General features: G+C 42.1%; 1 protein-coding gene across 6 annotated transcripts in view; it reads left to right on the forward strand.

Annotated features, from left to right (window-relative positions):
• The window catches only part of PLEKHG1 (pleckstrin homology and RhoGEF domain containing G1), a 213,795-nt gene extending 201,013 nt beyond the window's left edge, over positions 1 to 12,782 (forward strand). For all 6 annotated transcript variants that reach the window (XM_032485161.1, XM_032485162.1, XM_032485163.1 and 3 more), the window contains 2 exons: positions 2,071 to 3,691; positions 9,238 to 12,782. In XM_032485161.1, the coding sequence (XP_032341052.1) occupies positions 2,071 to 3,691; positions 9,238 to 10,298 (2,682 nt within the window). In that variant the 3' untranslated portion in view covers positions 10,299 to 12,782. The remainder of the gene's footprint in view (positions 1 to 2,070; positions 3,692 to 9,237) is intronic.
• Positions 12,783 to 17,447: the final 4,665 nt, after the last annotated feature.

Genomic DNA, 17,447 nt, shown 5'->3' on the forward strand with positions numbered 1-17,447 from the left:
AGGGGGAAAATGTTCATCATACCTCTGGTGAAACTGAGAAATCTACACTGTGTGTTTCTGTGTTGTGTCCATTCCATACACTGATTATTTCTTAATCTGAGAGTTGCTTCAGATTCTCCTGACGATTTATTTGATATAAAATTTCAGCTTCCAACGTCCTGCTAACTTCAAGTGTAGTTACCTTAAAAATATACTTTGATATGAACAATTCCGTTTTTCCTAATTTTCTAAAATGTCTAGAAATTATTCTGGGATGAAAGATTTGAAGAAGATATTACTTCTGGCTGTTCACAAAAATCATTGTTACACTTTCACAGTGTTGCATCATGATTTCACTAGCTAATGCGAACTTATTTTAGTTTATAAAATGCAGTTAGTGGGTGCCCATATTTTGTAAACATTACACCAGTGCATTCTGAGTAAGATGAAAAGGGAGAGATATTAAAGGGTAAAGAGGAAAGAAAAAAAACCAAAAAAGCAGAAAAGCCACATATATGATTTATGTACTTGTGTGTGTTATATATCTGTGTGTGTGTGTATTCATTTACTCCTAGTCCTCAAATGGTCCAGTTTTACTATATGAAAAGGGTGAACAAAAGATTAAGTGCCTAATTGGACTTTTCTAGTTTTAAATTTGTGACAGAAAAGTAACATTCAGGATGAAATGTTATCCTTTCCCTCCCTGCTTTCCTCTCCTTGTCCTGATACACAGGTAGGTAGGCACGAAGGCAGAAATACTGATAGGTGGATATTCCAAAGTAATACGTTTCTTTTGTTTGTTTTTATTTGTGGCGGGAGGTAATTAAGTTTACTTATTTATTTATTAGAGGAGGCCAAGGCAATATGTATCCCAGTTTCATTGACTACTGATGAAAAATTCTTGCTAATTTGATATTTCCAGTAGGTTACCATAGTGTTTTGATCAGAAACTATGTCCCTGGTACTAATTGGTTTGAATCTGTCTTAACCCTTTCAACTCTTTGCAGCTAATCCCAGTACCCACAGTGGGCATCAGAGGGCAGTCCATTGCCTGTCTGCACAGCCAAGCTCCATGAAGAAAGGTTCCAAGTTATGAGACCCATTGTTTTCTCCGATTAGAAATCGTTAATATCACTCATATTTTACTTCCTAACAGGCATCTAAACATTACTTCCTTAAATGCATTTTAAAAGAAAGTAAGATTTTTCATTAACTCAGTAGTGGATTAAATTAAATTCCTGCAACAAAGGCTCTTTGCCTAGAATCTATAAACCAAGGCAGTGCTGACCAGGTTCATGCAGGTCTGCAGATTTAAGGAAAACCCTTGGATGAGATGCAGTCAGATCACTTACAGGGGCTTCTGCTACACCAGAAACCATGATAGAACTCCTAAGAGTCGAACCCCAAATAAAAACCAGATTCCATGGCCCTTGACACCTATTTATGTTCATTCATATAATGTTATTTGCCCAGGACGCAGGGGGATTACTTGAAGTATCTGAGAGTCTTCCATATTTAGCTGATTCCCTGCAGTGGGGTAAGGTATTTGGAGTCAAACCTGGGTTTGCATCCTAACCTTTCCACCGATGAGAGAGAGCAAGTTACTGAATCTTTATGAGCCTAGATTTCTTTACTGTGAAACTGGTCCAATCATACTAATTCACAGAGTGATTGTGAACATTAAGTTTGGAGAATGTCTTCAAGTGGCCTACCCTATTTCTAAGTAAATATCAATTCCTCCTTACTGCCCCTTTTGCAGAATTTTCACATGCTTTTCAACTCAAGTTAAAATCAACATTGTTGGGGGAAGGGTATAGTTCAAGTGGAGGAGTGCATGCTTAGCATGTGCCAAGTCCTGGGTTCAATCCCCAGTACCTCCTCTAAATAAATAAACCTAATTACCTCCCCACCCAAAAAAAAAAATGTAAATAACTAAATTAATTAATTAAAAAAATAAAATCAATAATGTTTACTGATCACTTTCTTAAGACTTTCACAGTCTAGTGGGAGAGGCAGCGTGTAAATACAGGAGGGCATAAGTAAGGTGTCTGTAGTGCTGCAGCTCAGCTGCTATGTTCCTGTCTTCCTCAGGTTTCCAGAGAGGAAGGGTCTCCCCAGCGGACTTCAGCAGGTGCGTCTCCCGCCCAGAGGAACGGTCAGCCCAGCAGTTCTGCCATTTTCAGCGTGCTTCGCGGGGGTGGGGCCGTTAGAAACATCTGGACGGACCACCAGATCCGGCAAGCCTTGTTTCCCGGCCGCCGGTCGCCGCAGGAGAACGAGGAGGATGAAGACGATTATCAGATGTTCGTACCGTCCTTCTCCTCTTCAGATCTGAACTCTGCCCGGCTGTGTGAAGACAGCACTTCGAGTCGACCCTGCAGTTGGCACATGGGACAGATGGAGTCCGCGGAGACCCCCAGCTCTGGCCACAGGGTCGTGCGGCGGGCCAGCAGCGCTGGCGAGAGCAACACGTGCCCCTCTGACGTAAGAATTAGGGACAGCGACGGCTCCCAGTACGGCTCCCAAAGGGACCTGCAGAATGACCTGAAAACAGAGGGGCGGGACGGGACGACCCCCTTCGGGTCCTCTATGGAGTTGACTATCGATGACATAGACCATGTCTATGATAACATCAGTTATGAGGACTTGAAACTGATGGTTGCCAAACGGGAAGAAGCCGAAGCCCCTTTCCCCAGACCCGCCAGGGACTCTGTTCGCCCCAAGAGCAGCCCGGAGCTCGCCTTCTCAAAGAGGCCAGCTGGCCGGGAGAAGAGTCCTCCGCACCCGCAGAAAGATGGAGCACTCCCGGGCCGGGAGGCCTTGAACCAAAGCGCACGCGATCTCCAGGTGGTGGAGGAGAACATCTATGACACCATAGGGCTCCCGGACCCGCCCTCCCTGGACTTCAGGTGCAGCAGCCTGAAGCGTCCCAAGAGGAGCACCTTCCTGGGCCTGGACGCCGACTTGGGGTGCTGTGACAGTCTGAGGGCCTCTGTTTCCCAGGACAGCCTCCAGTTCAGTGAGGACCAGGCACCCTACCCCCCGGGACCCTCCGATAACGATTATCTGAGTTTGCTCTATAACTCCTTCGGCTGCAACTTGTCCAGAGCCGATCGGTCCATCTCCGATCAACTGTCTGAAGAAGTAGACGAAATCTGGAACGACCTGGAAAATTACATCAAGAAAAACGAAGTCAAAGCCAGAGACCGGCTTCTGGCAGCGTTTCCCGTCAGCAAAGACGACGTGCAAGAGCGACCGCTCGCAGCCAGCGCCCCGGAGCTGAGCGCACGCTCCCCGCTCTCGCTGCCCACGGGCCGGGCCCTCCTCGCGCGGCCAGAAGACGAGCCCGGGCTGGCCTCCTGCGCCCTCGGCCGAACCCCGGCCTCCAAAGACGGCTCCTGCGTGAGCCTCCACCGGCTCTCACTGACCGGCGACCTGCCTCCCATAGAAAGTCCTTATGAAGTGGCCGGCAGCAGCCTGTCCCCAGCGGACCTGGAGAACCCTGACTCTGGCATGGACCATGTGGACAAGACCAGGAGCAGGGTTTTCCTGATGGCCAGGCAGTACAGTCAGAAGATCAAGAAGGCAAATCAACTGTTAAAGGTCAAAAGCCCAGAGCTGGAGCAGACACCTGGCAGCCAGCCCCAGAAGCCGGTGCCCAGGGACCTGGCGGCCATCCTGGAAGAAAAGAAGCAGGGCGGACCCGCCATCGGTAGGTCCCTCCTTCTCCTTCCGAGGATGGGGAGAGCCGCATTCAGGTTCTAAACGTCCATAGCACTGAGGACACTGTCACCCAGCTGTTCATTCTCACAGTGAGACCATAGACTCGCTGAGATGCACACAGTCCGGGCCCTCCCTGCACCCACCGGAACACATGTGTGGGAGCGTGATTGGCTCTGGAGGGTTCCGTGGTGCCTGTGACATCGTCACTCCAGTTGTGATGTTTGAAGCAGTTGATATAATGATAGCAATCCGTTTCGCTGGTGGCATCTGTTGCTTTTCCCTGTGTATCAGTGAGTTAAGAGAAGGGTAGCTGGGTGAGAGTTTAAGGTTTGGACACACATGGAATAGGATTGCTCTCCACTCCAGAATCCCAACAAAAATGCCTACTCATTCTAACACAGACAAAAATCTGTCCTTTTTGCATTTTTTTTTAGCTGTTCACACTATAACTCAGCTGTTTTCTCACGCATTACATTTACTAGTTGATTTTTTTCAATAGCTGCCATAATGCATTTAATACCTCTCATTTGGTGTTCTCATATATGCTTCCAAGAATTTTAATTATTTATGTCAAGCCTCCTTTGTGGGGCAGAACTAAACCAGGGGCATGGGTGTGATATCAGTACTCTTAACGTTAAAGGAATGAGATGTTCACAGTTTCACTTTTTTCTCTTTTTTAGAGAAGCATATATTCCCTGGCTAAATTACACAGGGTTCTTCTGAAGGATGAACCTTAACCATAATCTTGGTGGAAGAGCATAGATGTGAATAAAGCACAGGATTGTCATGAAAAGAAAAATATCCGTGGGTGCTGGCTGGCTCTTGCCTGGGGAATTTTTCACCTCCAGACCCAGAGAGATTTCTGGGGTTAGGCCCAGGAATCTGAATTTTAAAACTGTGGACTTTCAGTCCTGTTTTAAGAATCCCTGCCCTGGATCTTCTGACAAAGGACCACCTCAGTATCAAATGAGAAAAGACAGTTCTCCAATTGAAAGTTACAACGAGGTGGCTCAGTATCAGGGCACATTTAGTTAACTTAGCTTGATGGTGATGTGGCTCCTCGGGCCAGCTTGATGCTCCTAACCTCCTCTCTTTGGAATTGCTTTCTTAGGTGGAAACCAGAGAATAAGAAGGGGCTATCCAAGTCCTAAGTGAACTCACAAGTTGCATGACAAGAATCTGTAGGAAATTTTTTTTTAAGTTTGGAAGTATTTAAGAATTATCTAAAGCTTTACTCTTTTTCCAGAGTTTAATCATACAGTAAGGTTTCTTAACACATAGGAAACTTAAGCCCTGGAATTGCTACCCAAAGGATTTTTACAAACTCTCTTTGACTTCTTCTTTTTAAATAAAGGTTAAAAGTGATTTCTATGTGACTGTGAGAGAGATGAGGTTACATATATTTTTCTTCTTGCAATAACATGGCTGAAGTAACTCATGTCCATTTTCCAACGCTAGAGTTGTTAAGCTGGTTTGTTGTTACACACAGAAAACGTGGCTGAGTTCCAGCTGCAGACAGACTATTTGGGAGCACAGATGGCATTAGAAATAGTAGCGTATTGGCAGTGCATCCACTGACTGAATCTGGGCTAGGGCGCCTCTGAATGAGAGAAAATATAATACCAAGGTTTCTGATGATGATGGATTGATTATGCCAGCAGACAGTTGTTTAAAAAGTGACAATCTCCTGAGACGTGTTGTTTTGAATAAGGACCATCCATTAACATGCAAAACTCAACCTTCATAGAAGCACGGTCTTCAATACTGAATCGTTAGGGCTTACAGCTACCTTGAATAGTCTTTTTTATCCACCTTTTGATTTTAAGTATTAATAGATTTCCCTTTGGGGTTTTCTTTTGCTTTTTTTTTTTTTTTTTTTGCTTTTGGATTGTTCTTTTTGTTTTGCCTACTGGTGTCTTCTTGGGCTCCTGTAGGATTTTTTCTCAGCTTTGTGTCTGGGCCCTTTCCTGACACGGTGGGCTACTAGCAACGTTCTCTCCAACAAAGAGGAGATCTCTCCAAAGTCATCTTCTGAGAGGGGCGTGTCCCCCTGCTGTCTGGCAGGAGCACGTCTGTCAGGCCTGCCATCTCTCAGACCCGAGGAGCCTTCCATCTGGGTGGATCGAGACCACTTCCTGTGCCCACTAGGCTTTCAATCAGTTGACGTGATGACTCCTTTTCTCTCTCTCGTTTATCTGGGCACAGGGCGTCGTAATCGAACGGACCGATTCTCCAGACTTCTCCGTATGGGCCTTGCCGCTTTGCCAGGAGCTTGCTCTCGGTGTTGTGCGGAAGGAGGAGCACCCTATTCACCTGCTGAAACTCTCCAGCACCTTTATTGAACTCTCTAGCCGGGGTCTACAGGCCCCGGGTCAGACTTCCGCCTATAAATCACCCAACCAGGTCCAGTCCTTCCCACCTTTTTGAGCCTGTTGTAGCATGCTGGCCATCTTGTTCCGCCAGGCCTCCCTTCTGATAGCCTTTGAGGCCATGGAAGCCTTTGGGTTCCCTTTTTGATGGGTGTGATGTTTCACATGGGAGAAAACTCCATGTAGGCTTGAGGAATTTTCCTCCTCGTGTAAAGTAGGGAAGGCAAAATAACTTTTTATTTTATGCTTTGCTCTGCATCTCAAGGAACACCAGAAACATTGATTTTAATCCTGTCTTGAAAACAGTATATTTCATACTCCTCTCAGCAAGGATCATTTCGGATTTTTTATCTGGAATTATAAGTCCACCTTTTAAACTTACAAAAGAGAAATAAACCAGAGATAGCTCTGGGATCATCCATAATAATGTCCATCTTCTATAAACACGATCAGTGCCAGAACTAAGGATGAGGGGAACGTTGATCCGGTTGACTGATGTGACTAAGCTTTTTAGGCTAGAGGTGGCGTCTTGGGCTGGCTAGTTCCTGTATATCTGGCTAAGGGAATCTATTTAATGGTAGCCATTGCTCTGGAAGCTTGTATCTTGTTCACATTGGCATCACGCAAGTTATAGACCCTCTTAGAAGGTCAAACTGAGACCAGAAAAAGCCCCAAAACGTAGATAGGCACTGTGTATTACGTACTTGTGAGATACTTTCCATTCCAAAATTATATATGGTCAACTTTTTATTATCCAAAGACAACCTGTGCCCTGTGAGTTGTCTATAATACATAATGTATGTCTGTATAGCATTTTATCCAAGGCTGTCTTCCTGCTTCTCCTTTTTCTGTTATGCCGGAATTCTAGGCTGCCTTTCTGCTCTCAGTGGGATAGTCCTCGGGAAAGCACATTTATTTTTAACACTACGTTTAGAATAAAAGGAGGCAGTCCAAAAAGTATCTAAGTAATTATGTAGCTCTTGAAACCAATTTCTGTCTAGAACTATGCTTGGTTTTCTGTGGGGATTGTTCTCCAAGATTAAAGTCTCATGAACTAGGTGGAAAAATAAACCAGCTTATATAAAACAATGAGCAACACAAGACTGCATGCGTGTGTGCATGTATATGCACGCATATATAACCAATAGCTAAGTATTATGGTGCTCACTAAGTTTATAAGACATGAGAGAAGAGAAATCACTTAGAAAAGGATTCATAGAGGTGACAGGGTCTATGGAGGGTCTTGAGAGGTAAATAGGATTTGCTTAAGCAAAGGAAGAAGTGTGATAAAGAAGCAAAAAGGAATAGGAAATAATATGCATATTTTGGATAATACATGGTTTTTAGATTATCTGGGCCACCATGTTCTAAAGTAAAGAGCTAATTGTTCTTACAAGACCTTATAGTTAAATTTTGGTACTGGAATAGTTTAACTGAATTTTTTAAATTAGCTCTCACTGCTTTCCCCCAAATTGTCATTTTCTTGGAAACTTGTGAAAGTTCAGAGCCTTCCTGATTCAGCTGTGGGATCAGGCTCAGAGCCACAGTGTAGAGGAGAATGGCTCGGGCAGAACCATCTTGACTTCCATGTGGGACTGCTAGCCAAGGACAAGTCTAAGGGCCAGCTAACACTGGCTAGGCTTCATAGTTAACAAAACATTATCAATGTCAGGATGGCTAACACAGGCGCCTTGGGGTCCAGTCTCTTAAGGGGTTGCCAAATCTTAATCGGTGCTGGGAGTCTTCACTCTGCCCTCTAAGGAGTAATAGCTCAAGTTTTTGTCACTAAAAGTTCTAAACTAACCATCGCTGTCCTTCCAAGGAAGTTAGACTTGAAAGCCTGAAGGATCTTGAATGAAGTATAATCTATAATGAGAAGTTAAACACACCATGTATTCTGATTCTGGGGACTAAGCCTCAAGCGATCTGAGGGGGTTGCAGTTAAGAGGCACACAGAATAACAGCAGGTTGATTTCTGTCCTCGTGAAGACAAACTTGAAAGAAATGGCAGAAACTCAACTACACGTTTAGTTTAAATTCAAGGAATAATTTACTAACTGCAGGTTACTAGAAATATAAATAGTTTAAAGAGGAAGAAAATGTAATGTCACTTACTGGTCATTATATGTGGGGCAGCTTCCCTTTGTAGAGACTGTAGAGATGTGGTTGGAGCAATTTATAGGATTCATGGAGCGGTCATGTGGGTTCCTGGATTGGGAGCTGGGGGAGCAGAAGCAGACAGCTCGTGACATTGACATCTCTGGGCTCTCCCTTTTAAGTCATTCCTGGCCCAAGAGAATTCCTTACTTATATCATGGTTCCATTCATGTCTTTAGAAACATCTGTACTCGGAAGTGGAGCAGAGAGGATAATGGCTTTAGAGCTTAATTCAAAGCGGCGTTAGCTGTTGTGGAAATAATGGTAAAATCCTGTTCTGCAGCCTACACTAGAGAGCATTAGATTATCAATTATATGCACAGGATGGTTCATTCTTAATGTCTTGAAAGCATAGGCTTCAGTGCCCAGCTTCTCAGTGATGGGAAGGGAGATGGGGCTCAGCCAATACATGTGGTTCTGAAGTACTGGAAGGGAGGATCTCCTGCAGCCATCAAGACAGTGGCAGTGGAGGGCTGCCTGGAAGCTAGAAGTGCAGGGACAGCCTCTGGGAGCAGACTCTCCTGGGAGTAGCTGTCTGAGAGCAATCAAGACTGGGGAGGAGGCAGGGGCAGCCATGGCAGGGTGGATTGTGGTTACGCTTCTTTTAATGACTACTTGAATTATTTTTCATTGACCAGAGTTTAAGTGCTGACTTTCTTATTTTTATGATGCCTGTTTTTAGCACTAACACTATTTCATGCCTATAAAGAACACTAGAAATTTTCATGACACATAGAGAATCCTTGCAGACCTGCTGCTAAAATAAAATAATCCAAAATTAGATCAAATTAAATGAAGTTTTAGGTGGTATTTTTATTTTTATTAAACTGTGGATTATTTTATTAGTTTGTGTTGCTTAGTATTCGATGATTACTCATCCTCAAACTTAAAAGTCCTGTCTACTGTTTACATTTTTAAAACGTTTGTTAGAATGTTCTTATTTTTTTTTTAATCTTCGCATGTAGGAATGATCCTGTGTGTATTTATTGTTTTCATATTTGCCTTCCAGGAGCCAGGATTGCTGAGTATTCCCAACTGTATGACCAGATTGTATTCAGAGAGACGCCCTTTAAGACTCAGAAGGATGGCTGGGCCACCCCTCAAGAATCTCCCAACCTCAGCTCTGCAGCACCTCCCCACACCCAACATGGTGGCGAGGACTGGCTTTTGCATTCAACCTATAGTAATGGAGAGTTAGCAGATTTCTGTCCCTGGCCCGAGCAAGACTTGAAGTCAAAATATCCCACTTTACAGATCAACACAAAAAGTACCCCAAGACAGTTGTCCACAGCTTGCTCTGTGCCTTCTCTCCAAACCTCCGACCCTCTGCTGGGCTCCATGCAGAGACACAGCGTGATAGTCAGTCAGCCAAACAAAGAGAACTCTTGTCAGGGTCATCTTTACAACTCTCTGGGTCGGAAAGGCATCAGTGCCAAATCTCAGCCTTATAACAGGTCTCAGTCATCTTCCTCAATCTTGATAAACAAGTCCACGGACTCCATCAACTACCCCAGTGAAATGGGAAAGAAGCAGCCACTGTCTTTACACAAAAATTCAAGGTGGGAGAGTCACCAGGATTTGCTGCCAGGGATTGCTGACTCATGTCAACAGGGCACTGAAAAACACTCAGATCTCACACTCCAGGACTCGCAGAAAGTTCTGGTAGTAAATAGAAGTTTACCTTTAAGTGCCCAAGTAGCTACACAGAACTATTTTTCCAATTTCAAAGAGACCGAAGGAGATGAAGATGACTATGTGGAGATAAAATCAGAAGAAGATGAGTCAGAATTAGACCTCGTTCACAATCGCAGAAGGAAATCTGACCCAAAGGTTATGGATGGTGACTTTTCTGATAATGTCTGGAGCAACACCTCTTACTCTTTGAATAGTCCATACACTCCAAAAAAGCCAGTAAGCGGTAAACTTGGAATTTCACCGTATCTGACATCATACAACGATTCTGACAAACTGAATGACTATCTCTGGAAAGGGCCATCCCCCAATCAGCAAAATATTGTCCAGTCTCTAAGGGAAAAATTCCAGTGTCTCAGCTCAAGCAGCTTTGCCTAAGGTTCTTAATAGTAGCTGCCTGAATTAACTTCGCATCGTGCTCACAAATTACAGATACTGACAGGTGTTTTGTATGTACCAGATGAAAACAACTTTGTAATAACCAGAGGTGTAAAATATCCTTTTAACAGCACAACTTTTTGAAACAGCTGGCTATCCAGCCAGGATTGTACTGTAGCAAAGTCCACATCGACCACTGTGTTTTCTGATGTTAATTGTCTTCATATTTCATGTAAGTTAATCTTACTTGAAAATTTGGGTTTTTGGGTTTTTTTTAACATGATGGCCATGGTATTTTTTCCTATATCGCAACAACTGGTGCCCAGACTTTAAGAAATGCAATAATCTTCTCCTCTTGTCCAGAAGCCACAAGTAGTTTTATCCTAGGACTCAAAGGCAGCAAGGAGGCCTTTTCATGTTTTTTTTTTAAAAAGAAATAAAACTAAAGCTGTTTAAAGGATTATGCTTACGTCTGGCATTTTGTTAAACTTGTGACAAGACCCTAGAATAACTTTAAGCAAGGGATCTCTAATCTCTAGGTGCCCCTTTTGGGGTTTCTATGCTAGTATCCCTGCATCATTTCATTATAATGCAGAAATTGTGTAACTGCTGGAAATTAAAATGTAGCAGGATCAGTTTTCTAGAAGCAAAAGTCCTTACCTGTATTCCTAGACAAGGCCTGGACAACGTGCTGCTCATTTATTTGATGGTTTCTGGAGTTAGATGAATGATTCCCTTATTGGTTTACAACCAAGTGCAAGAAAACGCAAATGGACTTATTGGAAAAGATGGGTTGGCATCCTGGTACAATTTGATTTCATCTCCTCATGTTTCAGTTGCAGGGGTGGGGCGGTGGGGGGGGGCGTATCTAATTCTTCACTGCTTTTTGTGCCTGTCACTAATCAATATGAAGTAAACCATAAGCTAAAATAAAAAACAAAGCGCTTTAAAGCTACCCTTTCCAGAGCAATGTTTCAGATGTCCTTTCATGAGTTTTGTACTCAGCCAGATGACCTGATCCCAGCCTTGATAATCTCAATGACTGCAATGGAATTTATTTGCTAATCTAAATGTAATATGGGGGCCCTTTTCCCTTGTTTGGGGGCATATACAAGAGCAGGATCTTTGGTAACTAAGTTCTGACTAATCATATCTTTTATGTTGTAATTATGGTCTTTAAAATAGCAGTTCATTGTGATATTATACAACTCTTTATGGAAGGAAATAGAAAAACAAAAGCAGGACCTTGTGAGTAAAATGCAAAATTAAAGACACTAAAGAGAAAAATGAAGGCAAATGAATTGCCACTTTATAAAAATACTCTATTTTATTGAAGCCCCCAGTCAATGCAACAAGAATGTTTTCTCCAACAGTGGCCTTTGCATTCTCACTGTAAGCCGTTTTACATTCTGTGCACCCCACTCCCCCGCCTCAGTTTTCATTTTTAAAGATATGATAATATGTGTAGGGAAAGGGGATCTAGGCTTTTCATTTAAAGATAGGCAATGATATTGATCTGAATCACTGACATCTTACCAGAATTCCTTTTCTCTCTTTAGGTGCTAGGCCTCTTTTTCTTAACTGAAAAACATAAAATGTGATCCTTATTTTATGCACAGGTACCTAAGGCATTCGTTTTCTTTTTAAATAACAAAAAACAACCCAAGTTTCTTCCTTCTCTATACTGTTCTTCCTTCTCATAGCTTATAAAACAGAGTCCATGTTGACGAGCATTGTTCTGGAAACATTCCTTCTTACACTGCCTTTCTTTAAACATGATATGAGTTTTCAAAATTAAGCAGTATCAGAAAAGAGAAGCGCTGTAACAAAGAAGACATCCTCAGCCCCATGAGAGGTATTTGTGTTACAAAACCAAGTTACCTGACTCTTCTTGTCCCAGGAATGCAGTGTCCCACTTCTGCTTTTTAGTTTGTAAGACCCAAATTCTGTATTATCCATATTACTGTGGTGTCTTACTCTCAGAAATGACCCATTCTTCACACCAGTGTCCTATTGCATGATTTTGATGTCGCTTATATGAATACACCACCTTGCACGAAGGCTGCTGTCTTACTGTATAAAATGTCTGTATGATCGTCTTTAGGTTCTAGGACAAATCTGTAGTTCTATAGATCCCTTCTGTCAGCCAGGATGCAGATTTTGAGAGCTGTGTGTGTATATATAATCTGTATTTTTCCTCAAAGTTATGAGTTAAGGGCTTTTGTTTAAAATAGCTTCTTTTGGAGGTGGGGTAGGGATGTACATAATTGGGAGGAAAGAGTTATATGTACTTAAGTGTGTGTCAAATTCTTATTAGGTCTCTGTACTGAGGGTCCAATTTTTTTTATAAGTTCACTTTTCACCTACTCTATTCTTTGTGCAAAAAAAAATGCATCTAGGAAAACATAGTTTAAATACTGTATATAAGATAATGAAAGTTAGTAATGCTCATTATTTAATAAAGTTTGTAAAGTACAAAGTAAATTACAGTGTGAATGTGTTTATTCTAGAAAGGTCATGATTTTGTCTGAAATATATTTAGTTATAATACTTTGCCTTTTGAGCCATGAAGAAAATGGTTCAGGGTAATGATTATATACTATGTTTCAGTGGCCCGAGACAGACCATTTTCTGTATCTTTGGATTACTTTGGAAATATTGACTTTAGCCTGGGATGGTATTTGTTTTTATGATAGGTGACTAAATTAGCTCAATCTACTAAGAGATAGTAGATTATCTTTTTTTTTTTATTTTTTCACTTCGTAATAACAGAAGGCATCCTTTTAACTATTTCATTATTAAATCAAAAATTAATATAAAAGTTTGGAGGCACAAATTAAGACTTTTTTTCATGTTCTGAATTTCATTTAAAAAATTTTACAGGGAACAAATCATGCTAATATCAATAGATAATTATAAATAATTTCTACAGCAATTCTATTTCCAAATGTAAGCATAATGCCCTACCCTACTATTATGAAATTATATTGCACCTTAACTTTCCTCACACAGGGGAAAATGGCTTTTAAATTTTTCTTCAGAGTGTTTTAGACTGGAGAGTTTCTAAACCTCACCCTGAGGATCCATCAGACTTATCTTACTGCCCAACCTTGAGGCTGAAAATAGATGGGGTTTTCCAGAAGTCATAAAAGTTCAATTTAGAAGCAATAGCAGAGGGGTGGGTATAGCTCAGTGGTTGAGTGTGTGCTTAGCATGCCCTGAGGTCCCGGGTTCAATCCCTAGTACCTCCATTAAAGAAAAATAATAATAATACATTTTAAAAATCTGGAAGCAAATAACCGTAGAAAATCTATGCCTTGTGTAAATTCCATACATAAATTAAATCCTTAGGGGGAAGAAAAAGAAATCTTAAAAATCAGCAGGTTTAATACAGTTGTTAAACATGACTCTTCAATTAACATTTGACTATTAAGTTGTCTTTTGATGTAAATTTGTTTTTTAATTTCTATTTTGAAGGGCAAATGTTATTACTTCGAGATCTCCCACATCCTCTTTACATAACTTCCTCTATCCAGACAATGGAACCACATTCAATCCTATCAGCCAGAAAGGGATTTGCAAGGGTTATGCATGCTTTTCCAGTGTTTTTTGTTTTTTTAAAAATGAAGATGTTAGCATTCTCTCACTTTTGGCTTCTCACATTTTTCTTTCCTTGCAGGTAGTTAAGGGCTTGGAACACCAAGATGATGTGGAATTATGTTGCATTAAGAAGGTTAATAAACGCGATATATCATTGCACAATCCCTATAACTGTAAATTAATAAAATTTGGGATGTTTGGTTTCTAGCATATTTGAAAACTTATAGGAAGTCAAAAGTTTCTTCTTGGAAGAATATGTTAACATTTAGCATGTGTCTCCTTTGGCCCCTTGAGATGGGAATGTTTTTTACCAGCTTTGCACAGTGCCTGACAATGTGCAGGTGTCCCGTAAATACTGAATGATTGAGCAGATAGGGTCCGAAACTTGTTTCAGCACCAAGTATGAGAAACACACACTCAAAGCAGGGACATAAACGTGGTAAGCAAGAACAACAGCAACTGAGCTGCCTTTTAAAATTCACAGCACACACCCTCAGAAACCCAGTGTCACCAACTATTTTTAGAGTCCCCAGTCAGTAGGGCAGGAAAAAGACTGTGCCCCTTTTCCATCTCTTGGCTGATAGAACTCCAGAGAAATGTACTGTGAGTGAGATTTCCAGTAACCTTTCCCCTTTATTTTCTTTTTGGTTTTTGTTTTGGTTTGGTTTGATGGGGTTTTGGGGGGTTTTTTGTTTTTTTCCTTCTTTAAAAAATTTTTTCTCCAGTAACTTTTTAAGCTAGGAATCTACATGGTCATATGAGAGTCAGATTATCACACCCTTCTCTGAAATTCCATTTAGACCAAGTGTCTTCCCCAATCACTGGCTTTGAGAATATGAGGAGAGCACGGAGCACGCAGCCCGGCTCTGTGCAGCTGTGGGGGTGAAGCCAGCTGAGGTACAGGGGAGGGGCCCAGAATGCCAAGATCTTTTGGTGCCAACAGGCAAACTTGTCAACTTTACAACGGTGGACAAGCCCATGGGCAGAGTCCCCTTTGTGTATCTCTGATAAACAACAAATCTTGATTTTCCTGAAGGGCGGCTTGCCCACAATGCATCATCACACAATAGGAAAGGAAGAGAAGCAAGCATTTCCACTTCATTAGTCCTAAAACCATGTTTATTCAGCTCAAATGTAAAAGAACAGGGCTTGATAGTAAGCAAATCATCCACTCTATGAGGCAAACACAAGCCCCCAGATATTCTATTGTTTGCAGGGTAATGTATGGCTCTCCACGTAGCCCTCCCACAGCCGTCAACAAGACCGCAGTGGGTAAGCAGATTCCTTGTACAGACGAGATGAATCAGAGGCTGTAAACAGGTGGCCCAGAGTCTGAATCGGGCTTACACAACTTTTAAAAGATTTAACATAAAATTCCAATTTTTCACCTTCTTTAAAAAAAAAAATAGATCTGGCCTGTTTGGGTCTGGATTCTGTTGAGGTGACTCTGAGATCTGAGGATGGAATTTAAAGGTAAAATCATCCTGAAAGGTGGTGGTGTAAGCAGATAGGGTAGCAGGTCCCCAGAGAAAGAGAACCAGGCATGGCTTTCTTGACATAAGAGAAGCCATTTTTGGCCTAAGCCATTTTGGGATCTAAGCCTGGCCTTGGGCTTGCCCTTGAACGGTTGTCAGGAATCAATGATCTCAAGGAAACAAAAGAGCAAACTGTTACAGGCAAGAGAAGTAACAATAGCAAAGATATCAGTTGTAAAGACTCCCAGTCATTTCAGTGGTAAAGATTAGCTTTAAATGCTCGACCGCCACCAGGAGAAGACCTGCCTGGTTCTCAACATTCAGCCCCAAAATTATTGTGAAGAACAGTGCAGGGTCTGATATTTTACATAGCTTGCAAGCTAAGTTAGCCTGCCTCCATTTCAGAGCCCATGATCGCTCCCAGCATAAGAGGTAGCATGAACTTGACATTTGCAATGACTTCCTCTAGTTCTTCCAGGCCCACAGGGGCCTGTAGAGCAGCCCAGGTTCACGCTACACACACAGTGGGTTTGTTTCACAGCTGAGATTTCCTGGATTTGGGAATAATCCTTTATTTTAAAGAGTTGCTAGCAAATCTTGCCCAATCTTTGGCCCTGGGACAGAAGCATTATCTTTACACTGTGGGCAGCAAACATACCTGCCCTCTGCCCTGGAGGGAGGCGCTGTCTATCTTCCAAGGTTTGCTATACAAATGTCCTCGCAACGATAGCCTGGAACAAGACAGGAAGAGATGACAATGCAGGCAGCCCGCAGAGAGTGTCTCAGAACAATCATACTGTTGCTGGTTCACCTATTGGTGAGTGTCAAGCCAAAAGACACAAAAGACACAACCAAAACAAAGAGAAGGAAGGACTTATTTCTTGCAGCAAGTAAGGAGAACATGAGGGATCTTTCCCAATGCAGTGTCTTCCTGAACATTAAAATGAAGGAAGTTTTAAGCTAAGGGAATATACACGTTCATGAAGGGGCTTGGGCAGTGTCTGCATATTCCTGAAGGCGTCTGAGCAGGAGAATTCAGCATGGAATTGGGGCAAAGATTGATAGAGTCCACACTTTAATTAACTGAAGTTACAAGGGTCAGAAAAGGCCACCATCATCATCCCTGAAGTTCCAGTTGATGGGGTAGAAGCTTTTCTGACTCTCCAGGTCTAGAACCCTCGTAAGACTCTGATCCAGCATGCTTTATAGCTTCTCATTAACATGCCTGTGTTCTGCTATACAGTTCTGCACAGTAAACTCTGTGACTCCCAAGTTTGTGTCTGTCTTGTTCAGAGTTGATTCTTTCACCATGTGCCCAACATACAGCCTGGTACAGAGTAAATGCACCCTCGCACTCTCTCTATATGCATAAGTATTACATTAACCTCAGATATATATATTCCTTATTCTGAAAACAAACTTTCTTTGACGTACATCCAAATGTCTCAAAATGCACTGAATTACCTATATTCACTAGAGAAAGAATATCAATTAATGAATTTTTAAGGGCTTCAACATAATAGAGCCCTTTTCTCCCTGTGTAATTGACTTTTCCTAAGTAAACCAATATATATTTGAGTTTGGGATAAACAGATTCAGATGTATGTCTCAGAATGAGATCCCAGTGCTTCCCTATGAAACAAACCTGGGCCTATGAAGGCTCCTAGAGTTGACCCTCATAAATCTTCTCCCTCTCCCACCCTTCTGTCCTACAAGTGTGCATTATGAGTGTGTAAGAACCCAAAGAGCTCTCATCTGGAGTGTGAGCACCTGGGTCTCAGGCTGTTGACTTCAAGGTGGGGCTGGAGAGGGAGTTGAAGGTAAGCAGAGGACAGAGGCCCCCACGGTCATCCGCATGAGGATTTAAAGGGGCCGAGTAGGATATTTTAACTGGCTTGATGAGCACAGGCATTTGTCGCCCTAGATCTTAAAGAGATTTTTAAAAATTACGTATAAGATCACAGTTAATCATATTAGAATGGGGCAGACCTTAGTGCAGTGTCAAACACCTAAAATTTTCTTAAGATTAGAAAGTATGACATTCATCCAGTTAAAAAAAAAAGCCTTGTGTCCT

The sequence above is a fragment of the Camelus ferus genome, chromosome 8, assembly GCF_009834535.1.
Source record: "Camelus ferus isolate YT-003-E chromosome 8, BCGSAC_Cfer_1.0, whole genome shotgun sequence".
NCBI classification, from domain to species: domain Eukaryota; kingdom Metazoa; phylum Chordata; class Mammalia; order Artiodactyla; family Camelidae; genus Camelus; species Camelus ferus.